Below are 15,001 nucleotides of genomic sequence, written 5' to 3'. Positions count from 1 at the left end.
ACTTCATTATTTTGAACAAACTGTTAAATCTCCCGTTAACTTTCTCTAAAGAGAAGAATCCTAGCTTCTCTAATCTCTATTTAGCCTGGTATTGCTGAAGCCAATTATAGTGTCTCATCATGATTGGCTATGGTTACAGTTGACGGATTGAATTTAGGGTGCATCACAGAGGGTGTTAAGTCAGCAAGGAGGCCTAGTTAACTACTTAAATTGAATTCCATCAGGATAACCACAAAAACAAGCTCACTCATATTCAGTGTACTTTTACGTTTATTTATGTTAATTTTACAAATTTTGAAATTAGCTAACGAATAGCAGTACATACCAAGACTCTATAGAGAAGCATCCTAAAATTACTTAGGGTTTCTCTCTTAAGTTTGGCATTCATGGCAATAAGAAATGTTTAAAAATGTTTTTTTCTGCACTGCATTCCTTCTTACCTCCTGTATATTAGGCGTTTCCAGAAGTTCACCAAAAACAAAAACTCCTGGAGCTTCTAATACTTGGCTAATAAGAGTTGTTAACGCTGGACCTTTGGCATTTCTAGACAACAAAATGAACTGTTCCAAAGGATTACTTGTAGGTTTGGATTCTCCTGCCATTGCACAAATGTGGTTCCCTGTAAAACAAAAAGTCAGTATTTTAACGTTTCATTGGTGCCAAATCAGAAAATATTTTGCAGAAAAAGAACATACTGAAGCAGTGCAAGTTATCTATGGAGCTTCTCTGGACTGCCTGGCTCTTAGTTTTTCTTGTAATAATAAAAACCTCAAGCATTTCATAAATTAAATGGAAAACATCACTTGATTGTACAGGACCTGGATTTAGAAAGGAAATATGTCACTTGACAACCTCCTTGGCTGTTTTAAGTAAGTTACATCCCAAGAGAACTGCTCGAAAACCAAATTATGTGAAAAAGGAATTGACTGAAGGAAATAAATAACCCTTGACTTGGGGGATTTATATCAATGTGGATGAAGGGGCTGAATAGAGTGTCGAGGGATCACTGCTTCGGCCTCTGCTGTTTCTAATTAACGTTAATTGGATTTTTATATCCTTGTAAACTAGATAAATTTGCAAAGGGTAGTAAATGAAGGAAGAAGTAGGAAAAAGCAGCTGGGGACTTATAAACGTAGTTAGTTAAAATTTTCAAGTAGTCAATTTTTCCAAAACAAGCAAGGTAGGGTACTACACATTGGTAGCAAATATGGATGTGACAAATATATGGTGATGCTGCATAATAAATAGCCATGAGCAAAATTAACAGGAATTCATGACTCAGTAGATTTGGCACTTAATATTGGAACAGCCATAAACTCAGCAAATAGAATGCTTAGTTATACTACTGGGTCACATGAGTTCACGTTAGAAGGTGTCATGTCAGAACTGTAAAGTGCTTTGGTCAGATTCAACCTTGAGTACAGTGTCCACTTGGTCATCCTAAAACAGAAAGGAAACAGACAAGTCAAGGAAGCAGTGGAATAAATAATGAGGATCCAGTTATAAGAAAAGATTGGTGAAATTATTAACCTTGAAGCATACAGGGTATTAAAAAAAGCATAACTTTTAAGGCGCTATTTTAGAATACAATCCAAGGATCCAACAACAGGACCAATTTAAATGGGTGGAAAAGACATTTAAGACAGAACACATGATACACATTTTCACCACAAAATGCTCTTTCCAGTAGAGAAACAGGGGTAAAATCATTAGCCTCATGTAAGAGATTTTGGGAGAAATGCCAATTTTCATTTATGTAGTGCTTTTCACCACCACTGGTGACTTTACAGTCAATGATGAAATTGTAAAACAGTCATGTAAGAAACATAGCAGCCAATTTGCCATCAGCAGGCTCTACCAATAGCTGTGTGATAATGACCAGATAATGGGTTTTCTGATGTCATTAGAACAATAAACATCAGCCAAGACACCAAGAACAAAGTTTTCTGCTCTTTTTCATAATAGTGCCACAGGACTTTTCACATTCACCCAGTCAGATGGGGCAGTGGTTTAATATCTCACTGAAAAATAGCACCTCCGACAATGCAGCCATCCCTCAGTAACTGCAGTTAGAGAGTATCAGCCTTGGTTTTTGAGTTCTCTTAGAAATCTTAGAAACCCTACAGCACAGAAAGAAGCCATTCAGCCCATCAAGTCTGCACCGACCACAATCCCACCCAGACCCTACCCCCATATCCCTACATATTTACCCACTAATCCCTCTAACCTATGCATCCCAGGACACAAAGGGCAATTTTTAGCATGGCCAATCAACCTAACCCGCACATCTTTGGACTGTGGGAGGAAACCGGAGCACCCGGAGGAAACCCACGCAGACACGAGGAGAATGTGCAAACTCCACACAGACAGTGACCCAAGCTGGGAATCGAACCCAGGTCCCTGGAGCTGTGAAGCAGCAGTGCTAACCACTGTGCTACCGTGCCGCCCTACAGTTACAGGACATAACAAGTGAATGCAAGTTTTTCTTCATTCTGGATCTGAGGTAAGACAAGTCAAATGATGCCCAAATGTAATCTCTCATGACTAGAATGGCCAATGATCTCAAACCTAGTATATACAAAAGGCATTTTTCTGACTGTTGGCAGTTTTCACATTGATTCATTGTCATTCCAATATGGGTTGAGCACAACATTAGAGGTTTTTTGCCAGTGGAACCAAAAATACAAACTCACCAATATTTAATTCACTTAATGGAGATGAAAAGTCCAGGAGTGGGAAAACTAAAAAGGGAGAGTAATGTTTATTTGCAAAACATATGTAAAATGCTATTGGATGATTTATTTTTTAATTAAAATTTCCTCCCCAATCATAGACATGCATTGCAGGTTTCACAAACTTTAATTACATAAATGATCAATTGATTTGTTTTTGTGGTAATGAACAGTAATGCAATAAGCGGAGTTCAGAGCTGAAACCCATTTGTGTTGGGAGAAATATAAAACACCCCGTGCAGCTTAAAAGCAAGAATTGCCAATCCCATTTGTTTGCAATTTTTTAATACAATAAAAAAATCTATTCAAAGAACTTTTGTTATTCTGCTTTCCTCATCTTCCCAAAAGTGTGGTCAGTTATACAGAAATAATCACTTTTCCTTGTGTTTCTTTGAAGTTTTAACAAAGGTGTTCAGAATGCCTCTTACTCGGGTCACTGTCTGTGTGGAGTTTGCACATTCTCCTCGTGTCTGCGTGGGTTTCCTCCGGGTGCTCCGGTTTCCTCCCACAGTCCAAAGATGTGCGGGTTAGGTTGATTGGCCAGGTTTTAAAAAATTGCCCCTTAGAGTCCTGGGATGCGTAGGTTAGAGGGCCCATCAAGCCTGCACTGACAACAATGCCGCCCAGGCCCAATCGCCATAATCCCACTTATCATAGAAACCCTACAGTGCAGAAGGAGGCCATTCGGCCCATCGAGTCTGCACCGATCACAATCCCACCCAGGCCCTACCCCCACATATTTTACCCGCTAATCCCTCTAACCTACGCATCCCAGGACTCTAAGGGGCAATTTTTTAAAACCTGGCCAATCAACCTAACCCACACATCTTTGGACTGTGGGAGGAAACCAGAGCATCCGGAGGAAACCCACGCAGACACGAGAAGAATGTGCAAACTCCACACAGACAGTGACCCGAGCCGGGAATCGAACCCGGGACCCTGGAGCTGTGAAGCAGCAGTGCTAACCACTGTGCTACCATGCCGCCCTGTCTGTGCACATCTTTGGACTGTGGGAAGAAACCGGAGCACCTAGAGGAAACCCACACTGATATGAGAGAAAAATGCAAACTCCGCGCAGACATTCACCTGAGACCAGAATTGAACTCAGGTCCCTGGCACGGTGAGGCAACAGTGCAAGCCACCAGGCCATCATAATATTGACAAGGTGAAAAGTAGCAAATGATAGCACAAATTATAATGGAAAATTATATGTACAATTAATAAAGTCAGTCCTTTGTATCAATAATGCAACCAAATCTCTACCTTTAGATAAAAAGCAGAATTTGATAAATATTGTTTCAATAAATTCAATGTACAGAAACTTTATAAGCTGTCCTCAAATCTTAGAGTCATAGAGGCTTACAGCCTGGAAACAGGCCCTTCGGCCCAACTTTTGTTCAATTGACCTGGGCAATTTAAAACTCCATTTCTTTTGCTATATTCCCTTGACTTCTCTCTTAATACATACATTTGTAAAGCCAGTGCTTTGGTTCTTAATTAGACAGAGTATTGACTGCTACTATATATAATGTATAAAGATACTGAAACAGTTGTACTAATGTTACCAATGTAGATTTTCTAACATCAGATGTTTTATATTTCCTTAAAGTCAACACTGTCCACCAGCTTTTTGCTTCCAGCACGGTACATAGTTTTGTTTTGCAACAAATGTACAAGGACCAATAATCCCAACCCTTCTGAAACTTTTGAATTGCAGGCACTCTATTTCATTAAATTTAAAACTCAATTCAGAACAACTGGCTGCATAAACGCAAGTCTTCCTTTTCTTAGATCAACACCATTTAGCCACTTTTGCAAACACATTCCTCAATCTGTCATTAAAAAAATTAAATTTTGAACTCTTTATATCTTTAACCCTTTAAGGATGTGAGGTTAAATAAGGACACAAGGAATATTGGACCTGCAGCCCCACTAGTTGGTGAGCGTTGCTCAAGAACACAAAGGCCTAGAGAATGCTTCAGAATGGAAGCACTCATGGAAGCCAGCTTTTAAAAAAAGGAACCAGAACTGTGAGCGAGGTGTCCGAATGCCTGTAGCTGCAATTGTACAATTGAACCTTCCATGATGATGAATTGGGATGAGGAAGAAATGACAACGGTAGAAGGCAGCAGAAAGCTCAAAGAGAAATGTCCTTTTCTGGACCGCCATGATTACTCTGTCCTTCACCCAAGCTCTTTTGATCCACCATCCTGCCCTATGCTGCCAAAGTTCTGGGGTGGAGATGCCGGCGTTGGACTGGGGTAAACACAGTAAGAAGTTTAACAACACCAGGTTAAAGTCCAACAGGTCCAAATAAACCTGTTGGACTTTAACCTGGTGTTGTTAAACTTCTTACAAAGTTCTGGGGCTGATCATTTAACTTCACAACCACCTTCCCAATTTGAATCACCCCTAATCTATCTTCTGATCTGCCATTGACCATGGTGATCATGTTCAACGTGCATTTATATCTTTTGTAACTACAATCATGATTTCCTATCTCTGAGGCCACAACTGTTGATTCATTCAACTTCTGGCTCTTTCCACAACAGTTCATTTTTATGGCACTGCTCTCCTGATTCGAGTACAATCTTATCCAATATAATTACTTCCTTACTAATAGTTGCTTCTCTAATGCCCAAGGTTCCATGCTCAATTTTCAAGTCAACACGCTACCTTTCGTTTTATGTACAGAAAAGATCAGGAAAATTGAGAGATGGAGGAGTAGCTTTAGTGATCAGGGATGAAATTATTTCAATGGAAAGAGGATATAAAGAGAGCTAAGAAGACAGGGAAGCAATTAAGAAAGTCTAAAGGAGTCAAGACCTGAAGGATGTTGTGCATAGGCTCCCAAGTAGCAGCTGTGAAGTGGTTGGTGGCATAATTGCAAACTGCGAACAGGCCTATAGCAAAAACAGAGTCGTTTTCATGTGGGATTTTAACTTTCATATAGATTGCGACAAACAGATTAGCGAATTTGAGTGTGCCTGGGGTAAATTTTGCTCATTGTTGCAGAAAGTTTTTAAACGCAGGGTTTCTTTACCCACAACGGAAAAGGACATTAGGGAACAAAACCTCTGCCCCGCAGCCATAACACTCCGTGGAACATTTATTGGCTGGAGACAGGTCTTATGTCTGGACAGGAAGTCTCACCTCAGACAGCTTTGCTTATAAGCCACCGCCAACTCACTAGTCCCAATAGCACCACTGGGAACAGGTTCCACTGTTGGAGCTACATCAAATCCCACAGAAAAAAATGACAGGAGCCCAGGATGCAGACAAGTCCAGGGTCTCTCAATGCTGTACCTGACTAGGAAAAGGGGATTGAGGAAGGCATCCTCTTGTACACACCCGAGGCCCAGCTGGCTAAACTGTTGGGCTGCACCGCACCCCCCACAGCTTAAAAATTGCAGCTGCGCAAGAATCCATCCTTACGTGGCCATTAATTGACTACGTGAGAGCCTCAAAGGGATGAGGGCAGGAGGGCCTCAAAATACCTCCTCAGTCTCTCCGCCCCCATAAAAACACTGCCAATTTGGGGACAGGTGGCATGAAAGACACCCACAGAAAACCCTGCAAACATGTCCGTAAAATTCTGCTCAATATGTCTTCAAAGCAATTAGAAGTGATGCTGTATTAAATTTAGCAATGTCAGATTTAATTAAGCCAAACAGTGCATGAACATTTATTGAATAGCAATGACAATAAGAAGACATTCAAAGTTATGGTTGAAAGGGAAAAACACTAAACAGCTATAAAGATTCTGGATTCAGCCAAGGGCTAACTTCAACATGAGGAGACAGAGATTGTCTATAGCAAGTCTGTTAATGGTTGAACCATCATAAGGTCATTGGGAGGTGTTGAAAAAGGATTTTATGATTATATCCAAGAAGCAAGAGATCTACTTTCCAACAATGAATCAAGAGCTAAGACACATTGTGTTGCCCTAAAGTCCTCTTGATTCGGAAACTAGTCCTTTAGGTTGGAAAAATGCACATGACTTGCTCCTTACAGGGAGAAGGGAAAAGCAGCAAATTAAGAGACCAGTGAGCCAAACGGCTGTTGTCAAAAAATTACCAAAAACTAATAGGAATAGGGTAACTGAACATCTTGAAAATTTCTGCTAGTCAGAGAGCCAGCATTGACCTGTAAGGGTAGATTATGCCTGACAAACCTGATTGAATATTTTCCCCAAGAGGTGACGAAAGTAATGGATAGAGAAATATCGATGGATGCAGTAGTTCCTCAGAAGACACCGCGAACAAGAGTTGAAACAAGTGGAATTGAAGTCAAATTGATATCATTAGGAAATTGGTTGATCAGCAGGAGACACAGGCTAGGGATAATTGGCAGAAAGTCTGACTGGCAGGATGCGGCTAGTGATGTGACACAAAGACTTGTTTTGAGCCTTAACTATTCACCAGATATTAATGATTTAGATAGGATAGAAAGCCTCATATCCAAATTAGCTGGTGAGATAGAGAGAGATAGAGAGGTGGCATTCTAAGCAGTTTAGATCAAAGCATAAAATTAATGAGGTATTGACAGTTTAAATGAATGAAATCCATTCGTCACAGTTTTTCCCCAGTGTAGAAAAATGTGAGGCAATCCATTTTTAATCCAAAAAGGATCAAATCGGGAACTTTTTAAAAATGGAGAAATGCTAGAAACAGTGGAGGTCCAGAATGACTTGAGAGATCTAGATGCATGTTTCATTAAATTTACATTAATAGGCATAAATAATCAAAAAGGCTAATGGGAACACTGGTCTTTATATCTTGGAGACTAGGAAAAAAGGATAGAGAGATCATGCTTCAGCTTTATAAAGCCCTGATTAGGCCACACCTGGGGTTATGCGAGCACCACCCCTTAGGAAGGATATACTAGGCTTGGAAGGGAGTGTAGCTTGGGTTTACCAGAAGGATACCTGGTCTCCCAGAGTTAAATTGCAAGGGAAGATTCAACAAACTAAGGTTTCCACCCCTCTGAATTTGGAAGCTTAAAGGGTAATCTAATCAAAGTTAAGATATTAAGGCAACTGGGTGGGAAAGATAGGGATCAGCTATTTCTGGTCATTGGGAAGTTAGAGCAATACAACACGGAAATGGGCCCTTTGGCCCAACTGGTCCATTCCGATCATGGTGCCCACCCAGCTAGTCCCAACTGCCCACGTTTGGCCCATATCCCTCTAATCCTTTCCCATCCATGTACTTAATCAAATGTTTTTAAATGTTGTTATTGAATCTGCCTCAATCACTTTCTCCGGTAGCTCATTCCATGTATGCACCACCCTCTAAGTGAAAAGGTTGCCCCTCCGGTCCCTTTTAAATCTTTCTCCTCTCACAAACTTAGGCCCTCAAGTTTTCAATTTCCCTACTCTGTGTTCATCCTATCTATGCCACTCATGATTTTATATACCTCAATAAGATCACCCCTCATTCTCCTATGTTCCAAGGAACAAAGCCCTGGCCTGGCCAACCACTCCCTAGTCTAGGACTAGGGGCCATAATTAAAAATTAGAGATGGACATTTCAAGACTGAAATCAGGAAACATTTCCACAAACAGAGGACAGTAATGGTTTCGAACTCTTCTGTATACATCAACTGATTCTAGACCAACTGTAAATTTTAATATGAGGTTGATACTCTAATTACCCTACTGACGACAAACATGAATTTGGATTACATGAATTTGGATTTAGTTGGTGAGTAGTAGTAGTAGCAGCAGGGAGCAGTGGCAGAGAAAGAAATAAATCTGTCTTGTTGATCAGAATTTAAAGGTTTTCTTAGGATTGATTCAGACATCAATCCTGATCAATCACTCCTGACAGTCGATTCCTCTCAATTCTGGTAACATTGTAAATGTTATTTGCACATTTTCAGAGTTATGTCTTTTCTGTAATATGGAGACCCTGAATTTGAATCAATGTTCTAAATAAATTTAGCATCACCTCCTTTTGTAACATATTCCTCCAGAAATGAACACTAGAATTTTGTTTACATCTATTATGGCCCCATCAACTTGTACTGCACTTTTGCTCCTCTACCTTTAGTTACTTCCAAGGAGTAAATAGGCTCAGGTCCCCGAGCAATACAGTATCTATCAATCTTGCAAACCTGTTTCTCTTCCTGTACTTTGGTGCAATACTCCCACATTCTGAATTTGATTTAATCTGCAACTTTTGATCCCATATTCCTAATTTAAATTCAAATTATTTAGACATAGGCAGCACAGTGATAAATTACAGCCTCACAGCATCAGGGACCCAGGCTCGATTCTCAGCTTGGGTCAGTCCGTGCAGATTCTGCACATTCTCCCCATGTCTGCACGGGTTTCCTCTGGGTGCTCCAGTTTCCTCCCACAGTCCAAAAGTCATGCTAGTTAGGTGCACTGGCCATGCTAAATTCTCCCCCAGTGTACCCAAACAGGCAATGAAGTGTGGCGACTAGGGGATTTTCACAGTAACTTCATTGCAGTGTTAATGTAAGTCTACTTGTGACACTAATAAATAAACTTTACGCGTATGGTAAAACAGCACCCCCAGCAGAAGACCATGCCAGAAATCACTTTCCCATTGTCCAAAAAATCCTCCTTCAGCACTGACATTTTCCAATCAGCTTTTAATGCTTTTTGCAACCTGAACCTTAATTCCACATGCCCTCCGTCACAATTTTGCAATGTGCCAACGTATCCAAGATCTCCTTTTCTCTTGCCCAATTGTTCAATGGATCCAATCAATGGTTAAATGCCAGTTTTCTTTTACGAAATACATGTTAATTATTCATACCTATAAATACCCACATTTCAAAAAATGATCGCGACTTTAGCTAAGTGACAATGTTGGCTTGGCAAGTGGAAGCAGAGGAACCTGTGACAATAACGAGTGCAGGAGTTCTGCAGTGTATTGTACTCGTTTACACTTCAATTCAATCATAGCTCTCCAGATCACCAATTTGTGGGAGTTTCAGGGTTTCTTTCCGCTCATTTCAAGCAATGAACAGGGCGGACAACATCTTTGCCAGAAAAGTCACCAAACATTTAATCTAACTGTGGAGGGAAAGCGTTCCATCCTTTAAAATCACACACAAACAAAAAGAACAACGTGCTTGCTGCTCTAGGCCCAGACCTAAGATCCTGACAACCGGTGCGCGTGCTGGTGACTCGGGAAGCCGGAGACTCCATCAGAGCGCACTCAGCAGCGAGCCGGAGATAGCTGCCCGCGGCCAGCCGCTCCTGCAGCACCCACCAGCCGCGCACGCTTAGGATCAACTCACCTTCACCCAGGCCCTGCGCCTCACTCCCTGTGCCCGGGGAGAGCTGGGCGCCTCCGCTTCGCGCCTATTGGCCGGAGCCACAGGGGCCGGGGCCCGCCCCCTTCGCTAGACTGCGTTCCGATTCGCTGGGCCCGCCGTCCATCACGTGACGTCACCGCCCCTCATTCATGAGGAGGAACCGTTCGCAGCGTCTCGTGACTCGGAGGTTTAAATTTAAATCTCCGGCGCGCTGAATGGCTTCTTGCTCGACCCGCACTCGCTCCCCGTAGAATCCTTACAGCGCAAAAGGAGGTCCCTTTGGTCAGTCAAGCCAGAACTGACAACAATTCTACACTATTGCCTAATCCCTGTAACCCCACGCATTTACCCAGCTAGTTCTCCCTAGCACTGAGGGGTAATTTAGCATAACCAACCTGGACATCTTTGCAGTGAGAGAGGAAACTTGACCACCAGGAGAAAACCCACGCAGACACAGGGAGGATGTGCAAACTCCACACAGACAGTGACCCAAGGCTGGAATTGAACCTGGGACCCTGGCGCTGTGAGGCAGCAGAGTTAACCACTGTGCCACTGTACCGCCCTTGTTCCACATGAGGTGAGAACCCATGCAGTGAAGGCTGGAAACATAGCAGCTTAATCAGTAACTGTGACTGGACAGAAGAACATTTGAATTCTCCACCTTGGTCCCACTCTGGTCTTTCTGTGGTGTGCTACAGTATTAGTGAGGCTCCATGCAAGTTTGAGAAACAGCACCTCTTTCCACTGAGACTATATAGTCTTTAGTAATCAACATTTGAGTTCAACAATTTTATATCATAACCTCTGCCTCCATCTTGTTCTGTTTGTTTTTTGTTGGGTTGGTCTTGTCTTTCTTTCCTTGTTACTTCTGTTGCATTCAGCTGATTTTTATGTCACCGTTTGTGCCTCACTCAGACACAACAGTTGGAATTCTCCAGCTGTTCATGCTGGTGAGATTCTCTGTCCTTCCTGTCAGCAGCACATCCTTCCCTGTGGGTTTTCAGCTGGCATGGAGTGATATCAATGAGAATTCCCATTGACAGTGGTGGGATCAAAGAATCCTGCTGCTAGCAAACAACGTGCCATCTCCTGCCAGTGAGAAACATGTAGCTGGGAGGCTGGAGAATCTCACCCATAATTTGCTTCTTTATTATATTCATCATCGCTCTGTTACATCATGAATTTTCTTTTAGTATATAATCTCTCCTGGCTTATCTTCCCGCCCCTTCTAACTCTGTTTTGTCTTTCTACAGTTCTGATGAAAGGTCACCGACCTGAGTTTTTCCAGTATTTTTGTTCATATTTCAGCATCTGCAGTATTTTGCTTTTGTAGTCACTGGGGATATCTTGGACCAGGGATCCTCCAACACCAAAAAATCACATTGGTGCACGGGTGCATGATAAATTTCATTAACTTACACTCAGCAGTGTGATGTTTCAATGATGAAGCAAAACAACATGCCAAACCTGGAAAGGGCAATGTTTATGAAACAGAACTTCTCCTGGAACAACTGTTCCTTGGATTTGAATGTTTTAACATCTCTAGCTGCCACAACCAGAGTCAATTTACAATTGCTATTTTTACAAACCAACAAATGTTGTGTGTCCCAGAATAGTTTTCTCCATTCTATAGTCAATTCAATATGGGTTGGGAATTCAATACCATCACACAGCCTGGAACATGGTGACAATGATGCCACAAGTGAATAGTTCCTTGAATCAAGGTCTGGACATTTCTGCTTATCCTGGGTGAGGGACTTAAATTGAGTGCCAGTGAGAAAACCTAAATTCTCAGCCTAGCCCTTCTCCTGACACCATCTCAACATAGAATCCCAATTAGTACAATGACTCTTCCAGTTATTTTCCTTAGCATACTACTGTGATATTTGTCATTGCCTCTTTTATGAGCAGCTCCAGCCTTTCCTCCAGTTGTCTTGGGTGTTAATCTATCCAAGGTTCTCCTTATCCTGCTCACCTCTTCCACAATTGTGCAGTTAGCCCTTTGCACCAGTTCAATAATTATTGCTGCCAGTTTTCCCTATTTGCTCACTTGCAAACAAAATTTTAGCCATCCACAACCTCATCATGGATGATTGGATTTATGGTCTGATAGAAACATGATTTAGTAGCAGTCCCTCCTTCCCACTACAATACCTTCCTAACTTGGCAATATTTTTCACCACTTGCCCTATTCACCCAAATCTCCAGTATGTAGCCTCCTTGGAGTACCTCATTACTTCCTATTGCTAAAACTTAATTGACAAACCTGTCCTGTATTTCTCTTCAGCAAGAAGTTTAACAACATCAGGTTAAAGTCCAACAGGTTTATTTGGTAGCAAAAGCCACACAAGCTTTCGGAGCTCTAAGCCCCTTCTTCAGGTGAGTGGGAATTCTGTTCACAATTTTGTGAACAGAATTCCCACTCACCTGAAGAAGGGGCTTAGAGCTCCGAAAGCTTGTGTGGCTTTTGCTACCAAATAAACCTGTTGGACTTTAACCTGGTGTTGTTAAACTTTTTACTGTGTTTACCCCAGTCCAACGCCGGCATCTCCACATCATTTCTCTTCAGCCCCATGACTTCCTTTTGGAAATGCTCCTTCTCCCTATTCTCTTGACCTCTGAACTGAGTCAACCTTCATCATTTCAAATTTCACACTTCTCATTCCTTCAAGTTAATTCCTCCTCTCAATCTGATAAAAGCTCTCCGATATCACCTTGTCATCCTTGACGTCTACATTCTCCTTTGCTGCTCAAATCCGAATACTTTTATCATCATCTCATGATAAAACTCTCAGATTCTTTATAACCTCACTCTTGAATATCCAGAAACTTTACTGAACCAGTAACAAATGCCAGAGACAATAACATAGGCCAGTGATTAGGCATTTTGTGATATGTGGCTTAGCTCCAAACTCTCTAAAGCCTTTCTGCCATTTATAAGACACAAATCAGAGGTGTCATGGAATGCCCTCTTTGGATGGGTGCAACTTATCGACACTGTGAAGCTCAAAACCATCTAGCCAAAGCAGTCTGTGTGGTTGGCATGTATTTGAAGTGCCAAAAACATCTACTTCCTGCATGTACTGTGGTTGCAGTGTGTACTATCTACAAGATAAATTTTATCCATTTGCCAAGGCTTCTTACACAGCATCTCCCAAAACTACAACTTCCAGCACCCAAATGGACACCCCCATGAAGGGGTTCATTGAATCAATGTCCCAAGAGCTAACAGCCATATGAGATTGACTCAACCACATCAAAGCTGAGAGTGAGGTTCTGACATTTTTGAATGTTGGTCATCACACATGTAGAGTTGAGCTATGCGATAGCCTGGTTAATTTGTTAAGCTGTTAGTTTGTCAGCCACGGAAGGAATTATTCTCACTAATTCATAACCTCAGAGTCTGGTCACTGCTAGTAATGACTGACTTAAATATATGACCGTTGCTTTTTATTTTATTAAGTAATTGTGCCCATTAATGATTTGTTACTCAACTGGTAGGCAACACTCATATTTATGCATCATAGAATCCGTACAGTGGAGAAGGAGGCCATTCAGCTCATGACTCTGCACCTACTCTCCGAAAGAGCATCCTACTCCAGCCCATCCCCGTAACTCTGTGCATTTACTACATCCACCTAAACTATATATCTTTGGACACTGGGGGGCAATTTACCATGGCCAATCCTCCTACCCTGTACATCTTTGGACTGTGGTAGAAAACTGGAGCACCTGGAGGAAATCCACACAGACACCCAAGGCCGGAATCAAACCCAACTCCGTGGTGCTGTGAGGCAGCAGTGCTAACCACTGTGCCACCATGCTGCCTGTCTATTAAGTATTTGTGTACTTAACTTTAAATTTAAGTTGTGATTTGTAATAAACAAATGATATTCAGTACATGGCTTCCTGCTTAATACTTGAATAAGAAAGTTAATTCACCCATAAAGCAGGATTAACCAAGGGTTAGTAAATTAAATTCCTTTTGATTTGAACTAGATTAAATACAATGCAGTTTGGTGAGCCAAGTCGAATTTATTTCATCACATAATCTACACCAACAGGATAATCCCAAATGACTCCTGGTTAAGGATTTAGAGGAGGATTTTAAAGATTCATCTGCTTCCTTGCCATATATTTGTCAGGATATTGATATCTTACATTATCCATAGCCATGTTCTAATTTCAAAGTAGAATGTAAACATAGAGGTAATAAACAATGTTTCAAAGGACTAACGGCAGCTCATTTGACATTTATAGAGATAACACTGTTTAGCTTTTCAAATAACTAGCCATATTTTCAATTTCATCACAAAAGCTATAGACTCTAACCTTTGTTTTACTGGGTATTACATAATTAAGAAGCTCAAGTAATTTGCTGCATTTTATTCCACTTTCCCCTAAGCACTTAAAAAAAAAACGAAATTACATTTTTGTATGATACATTTTTATTTGCAAGACATCATCTGATAAGCTTTTAATAAAGTGCACAAATATTCAACCAGTCTAAAACATCCTGTTTGATTTTTAACAATTGGCATACATTGAAACACAATTTTGCTATGATAACATGAACAGCTCAATTATGAAACATTGATTTCCTAAAGTAGTTTAAGACTGGTAACAAGAAGGCATGGTGAAAAGAGATAGATTCTTATTGGAACCTCATATAAATATGTGCATACCAGATGAACCATAAAAGTAATGACATTTTGTTGTTCTGAATACATTTAGAAGAATTCAGTTTCTTTTATTTAAGAAATTAAAAATGTAATCAAGATAAAAAGAACTGGCCACATTTTATTAAACATTAAGGAAAAAGTAAAACTGTTATTCAGATTAAAATGTGAAGTCGAAATCACCACACTGAACACTTTTCAACTGGATTCATTGGAGCTCTTTTAGGACAATGGAATACCCTTCCAAATTCATCAAACTGGGAAACACTCCCAATAACCCTGTTAAAATAAAAGGGA

General features: G+C 41.0%; 2 protein-coding genes across 20 annotated transcripts in view; both read right to left on the bottom strand.

Moving 5' to 3' along the window:
* Window positions 1-10,150, bottom strand: part of cops7a (COP9 constitutive photomorphogenic homolog subunit 7A) — a 46,465-nt gene extending 36,315 nt beyond the window's left edge. For 2 of the 19 annotated variants that reach the window (XM_078207603.1, XM_078207625.1), the window contains exons 1-4: window positions 10,008-10,052; window positions 2,694-2,741; window positions 1,414-1,440; window positions 441-619 (exon numbers count right to left, since the gene is read on the bottom strand). Coding sequence is in view for 11 of the 19 variants with exons in the window: in XM_078207543.1 (XP_078063669.1) it covers window positions 441-602 (162 nt within the window). In the remaining 8 variants the exon portion in view is untranslated. Of the gene's footprint in view, window positions 1-440; window positions 620-1,413; window positions 1,441-2,693; window positions 2,742-9,859 lie in introns of all 19 variants that reach the window. The other 17 variants (XM_078207592.1, XM_078207561.1, XM_078207534.1 and 14 more) reach the window with 14 other exon arrangements.
* Window positions 10,151-14,460: 4,310 nt separating this feature from the next.
* ecel1 (endothelin converting enzyme-like 1) overlaps window positions 14,461-15,001 on the bottom strand; it is an 87,424-nt gene continuing 86,883 nt past the window's right edge. The window contains exon 18 of the mRNA XM_078202143.1: window positions 14,461-14,983. Coding sequence (XP_078058269.1) covers window positions 14,884-14,983 — 100 coding nt within the window. The 3' untranslated portion in view covers window positions 14,461-14,883. The remainder of the gene's footprint in view (window positions 14,984-15,001) is intronic.

This window comes from Mustelus asterias, chromosome 3, assembly GCF_964213995.1.
Source record: "Mustelus asterias chromosome 3, sMusAst1.hap1.1, whole genome shotgun sequence".
Classification (NCBI taxonomy): Eukaryota; Metazoa; Chordata; class Chondrichthyes; order Carcharhiniformes; family Triakidae; genus Mustelus; species Mustelus asterias.
The sequence above is the reverse complement of the archived record's forward strand: the minus strand, read 5'-3'. Positions and strand labels throughout refer to the sequence as shown.